This window comes from Propithecus coquereli, unplaced genomic scaffold, assembly GCF_000956105.1.
Source record: "Propithecus coquereli isolate 6110/MARCELLA unplaced genomic scaffold, Pcoq_1.0 Scaffold54, whole genome shotgun sequence".
In the NCBI taxonomy this organism is placed as follows: Eukaryota; Metazoa; Chordata; class Mammalia; order Primates; family Indriidae; genus Propithecus; species Propithecus coquereli.
The window spans coordinates 5,953,131-5,957,955 of record NW_012151285.1 but is presented as its reverse complement, the minus strand read 5'-3'; the positions used below and the strand labels follow the sequence as shown (position 1 = coordinate 5,957,955).

The window sequence follows — 4,825 nt, the reverse complement described above, 5'->3', positions numbered from 1 at the left end:
TCTTGGCTGCAACAAGTGCTCAATAAACACGAATTATGTTAACGTAAAAAGACTAAAATAATCTACTTAACAGTAAATTTAGTTTTATGTTCATTCCATAAATCCATCAATTTCGATAGGTGGTAGAAGGCAAAAATGAGAGAATTTTCTCCCTTAAACTATAATGTCACTTTTTATTAAAGAACTGTTCAGTGTTTGTCACAATGAACATTAGGTAGTATCAAAATAGTCAAAGGGCTATTATTTTTCTATCCTCTCAACAGGATAAAAAACATTATTTTGATTTCTATTCTTCTAAAGAGATGCCAGTTGCTGATTAAAAATGTTGTACTGGTATCAATATACTATGAAATTAACTTTCAAAGCCATACTGTAAATATAATATCCTTGGAATAAACTTGAAAGACGAGCTAGTACACATAATTCTATTACTGTATATTTTAAAACATGAATTTAGAAATTACCATTTGGTCCATATGCTGTACGAGTGGTTTGGGCAAGCTCCTTGCAAGCTTGTATGTTTCTATACACAGCCTCTTCTAATCCTGAAAAATGCTGTTAAAAAAAAAAAAACTTCTAATTAGAGAGGACAGTGAAATAAGAATTTTCAAATACAAGGTCTTTGCTTATCTTGCTTCTAATAAAGAGGCAGAATAGCTTAGATATTTGGCATATGGGAGCTGGTTACAATTCTTAGCTTTCTGGCTAATTAACTTACGTGACCTTGGGCAATTTCCCTAACATTTCTTCATCTGTAAAATGGAGGTAATAATAATAGTACCTACCTCACGTACTGCTGAAACAAACAAGATTTATGTATGTAAAACATGGCATTTGATATTAATAAAGAATCCATAAATATCCTCACTAGTTGAATGAATAAAGCATGACATTTTAAGGAACCGCAGGTACCTACTTACACATCGAATCATAGGACCTACTATTTTTTAAAATGTAACATACAGGGAAGCATGCTAAGAGTGATCACATAAAGAATATGAGGCATTTTAGGTAAAATACCCTCCCAGAGTTTATCAGTATTTTTTAACTAAAAGTAGAAACATGGTATATTTTTCTTGTTGTGTTAGAACCTGGGCTTTGTAAAGCCAGCAATTCTATGTTCATTGGGAATTCCCACTTAAAAGTATCTGCCCCTCAAGTGTTTACTGTATACTAAAGTACACAGATGATTGAATGCCCTTTTGAATTACAATTTCACTGTATGGATATTAAAAAACTGAATTGCTCACAATACTGAAATTCTCAAATTTACACTTTTTTTTCACAGTTGAGATTTTATCTGGGGACTCAGAGAGGTTTCATGAGCCTATTGCTCATGTAAACATTTTCCTAGAGTTGTGTTGCCCAATACAGTAGCCATTAGCCACTTGCGGCTAGTTAAAGTAATTAAAATAAAATACTTGGTCCTTCAATTGCACTAACCACAGTTCAAGTGCCCAGTAGCTATATGGCTAGTGGTTATCATATTAGACAGTGCTGATACAGAAAATTTCCAGCACTGCAGAAAGTTTATTGGATAGTACTGCTCTAAAATATAAGGCATGGTTTTTATAATATCCTCAAAAGGAACTGTGATCCAAACAAGGTTAATAGCCACTACTTTAGAAGTATTGAACTCCCAACAACAGAATTTAAGTACGACCTGGCTTATACTCTTCCTTCCCCTCACCTCCATTTTCCCAGAAATGGCCAACCGATCACAAATCAGATCCCATCACTATCATACTTAAGACCTTTCAAGGGCTTTCCATCATTCTTAGGATAAAATGCAAATCTCTCTTCAGGGATACAAGGCCCTGTATGTTCTCCTCTCCTCCTCTGAATTTACCATTATTATCTTCCCTCGGTAAACTGCAGCTCTGTCACCTATTTTTGTTGTTGTTTGTTTTTTTAAAAAAGTCAAATTCATTCCATCCTCAGGGTATTTGTACCAGCTGGTTCCTCAGCTTGGAACATTTCCTCCCTCTCATCTTGGCTAATTCCTTCTGTCACTCAGCATTGACTTAAGAGTTCTTCCCTGAACATTTTATTTAATCATTTTGTCTACCCCAATCCTTCTTTTTAAAGACAGACTTTTTATTTCCTGTCATTCTCTACTATAGTATAGTTTATTTCCTTCACCATTATTTGAGAATTTCCTTATTTGATCATTTATTATTTCTGTCTCAGAAGAACACAAACTCTAGGAGAGCTGAGACTTTTCTCTTTCACTGCAGTTCCTTCAGTACCTATTTACCAAATAGAACATCTCAGTGTTCTGCAGAAAACCACTAGTATCTGAATGACAATTAAATGATGCTTTGTAATACATAAATTTTCCAAACCTATCTTAGTAAAAAAACAATTCAAATTGGAAGCTATGATTTTTTTTTTTTAGGGAAGCAGTCAATGTCATTATCTTTTTAAAAAAATTTTTATGAGAGACACAGTCTATTTCCCAGATGTGAATGCTGTGGCACCATCATAGCTCACTGAAGCCTTGAACTCCTGGGCTCAAGTGATTCTCCCATTTTAAGCTTCTCCAATAGCTGGGACTACAGGTGCACGACACCATGTCCAGCTAATTTAAAAATTTTTTTTGTAGAGACGGGGTTCAGCTGTGTTCCCCAGGCTGGTCTGAAATGCCTAGCCTCAAGGAATCCTCCTGCCGTGGCCTCCCAAAGTGCTGAGATTACATGCCCTACCCCAAAATATTTCAAAAATGCATCCTACAAACAAGCTCCCTAATACTGTTAATGCTCCCTCTACCTCCCATACAACCTTAAATTCAATCACAATGATCTATTTCTTTAATTAAACACAGAAAATATGGAGGACAAATAAAGGAACACCACTATTTGAACAGCCAAAAAGCCATATTTTATCAATACTGCAATAAGATTTTCTTTTTTAAATCACGCTCCTGAAATTACATCAAGACCAGATCATAAAACAAAATATTGTTATTTGGGCTAAGGCATAACTTATCTTGTGGGTCACACAGGTTTAAGGCAGAACTCAAAGATACCATCTTTTGGTCCAATCTCCTCAATTTAAAGATGAGGAAAGAGGTCCGTTTTAGGTCAAGCTTGCTAACATTAAGTTGGGAGACTGGAATGCAGTTGGCTACAACGCACTGCTTCTGAGAACTAAACTGGAAGCCTCTATTTCTCACTTGGAAGGAAACAACCTGTTCCTACGCTCTCCTCTCTAGATCGCCGGCTTCTTGTCCCTTCCCATTCTGTAACTCGCGAACTGTGTGTCAATCACGTTGCAGTTCCCAACAGCAATTTCATTTACATTATTCAACTTCACCTTCACAATACCCTTTCAGGGTGGAGGGCCTCACCAGCCCCATTTTGCGAATGAAGAAAAAATGCATGAGTGGCCTTATGTCTGCCCAACTAGAAAGTATAGAGCACGAATCCTGCGGCCTTAACCCCTCGACCATCACTTTTTCCCCCTCGGCCTTCCCCCAGGTCGAGGAAGAATGGAAGTGTCCGCAGACCTCCACGCCCGAGCCCTCCCGAAAACACCTCCGTTTCTGGAATCTTCCCCCGACCGCTGTGCCAGGGGAGCACGCCCAGCCCGTTAGTAGGCCCTCCTTCTTTGCTGCGGCCGCCGCAGCCCTATGCCGACTCTCTCTCACCGCACCCCCTTCCTCCATCCCTTACTTTCGCTCCGTCCTTGAGCATCTGGGCAAAGCCCGGGGCCTTGGGAACGTGAAGCGCCATGGCCAGCCTGCAGGGAGCGGTTCACGCGCTCGCTCGGAAAGTCGCGAAGGAAGCGAGGGACCCCCACAGCCTTCTGGGAACGATGCGTGCCGCCGCCTCACGCTCCTCCTCTTTCTCCAGCGGGCCCGCCTCTTCCCCAGCCGCCTAGTTTGAAGCCTCGCGAGAACGAAAACACCTCCCACAGCCAGAACAGAATGGACGATCCCCGATCAGGTCGATCGACGGGACCGAGCACAGGATGCGCCTTCGGGATTCAGGCTGACGCACGCACAGTCGGTCCGGGCCGTTGGGGCTCGCTCCCGACTGTCCTCACTGACCAGACTCAGGGTTCGGACGTTTGATTTTTGCCGTTTCTGGCCTGGAAGCCACACTTCCTAAGCTTAAATTCCCACGTACTCTTCCAGACCCAGCCATCAACATCAGGATAGGTGTGCCTTTTCTTCCCGAGGCACAGCATCAGCCCTCACCCCCAAAACCTATCTTTGGGTGTCAGCTCTGTGTTGGGCACTGTAGGAGGCGCTGGGAACGTGGAGGTGATTAAAGTCCTTCCTAAGGATAGCTGTGTTTGGAGGGCTCCTATGTGCCAGGTTCTGTGTGACTTGCTTTACGTGCAGTATCTTTGTTAATGGTCAGTCTTAACAAGTTATTATTACATCTATTTTATAAAAGAGAAACTGAGGTTCGCAAACGGTAAATAATTTGTCCGAGATCACAGAGCTAGTAAATGTTAAAGCTGGGATTCCTGCCCAGATCAGACTGGTTGCAAACTGCACGTTCTTAACCTCTATCTATAGTGCTCTTTTCTACTTCTTCCTGGAAACATAAATTCCTTTTATTCACAGAATCTTTTCAAACTTGATCTCTGTGTCCTTTCACATTAACACATGGCTGATTGAAAAAAAGAATTTTCACGTTGTGAAAGTAATCCACTCTCTTTGTAGAAAATACAGAAAACATGAAACAGACCGTTTTGGTGGGACATTTGACTTGGACACGTATAAATGAATGTAAAACTTTAACTTAGGACAAATTTAGAGTGCCCAAAATAATGTCGTGTCAAGTGTCTCATTGGTTCCTATTTTTTCTAATAA

At 40.6% G+C, this 4,825-nt stretch overlaps 1 protein-coding gene across 1 annotated transcript in view; it reads right to left on the bottom strand.

Annotated features, from left to right (window-relative positions):
- CCT8 (chaperonin containing TCP1, subunit 8 (theta)) overlaps positions 1 to 3,870 on the bottom strand; it is a 15,361-nt gene extending 11,491 nt beyond the window's left edge. The window contains 2 exon segments of the mRNA XM_012657380.1: positions 358 to 555; positions 3,675 to 3,870. Coding sequence (XP_012512834.1) covers positions 358 to 555; positions 3,675 to 3,734 — 258 coding nt within the window. The 5' untranslated portion in view covers positions 3,735 to 3,870.
- Positions 3,871 to 4,825: the final 955 nt, after the last annotated feature.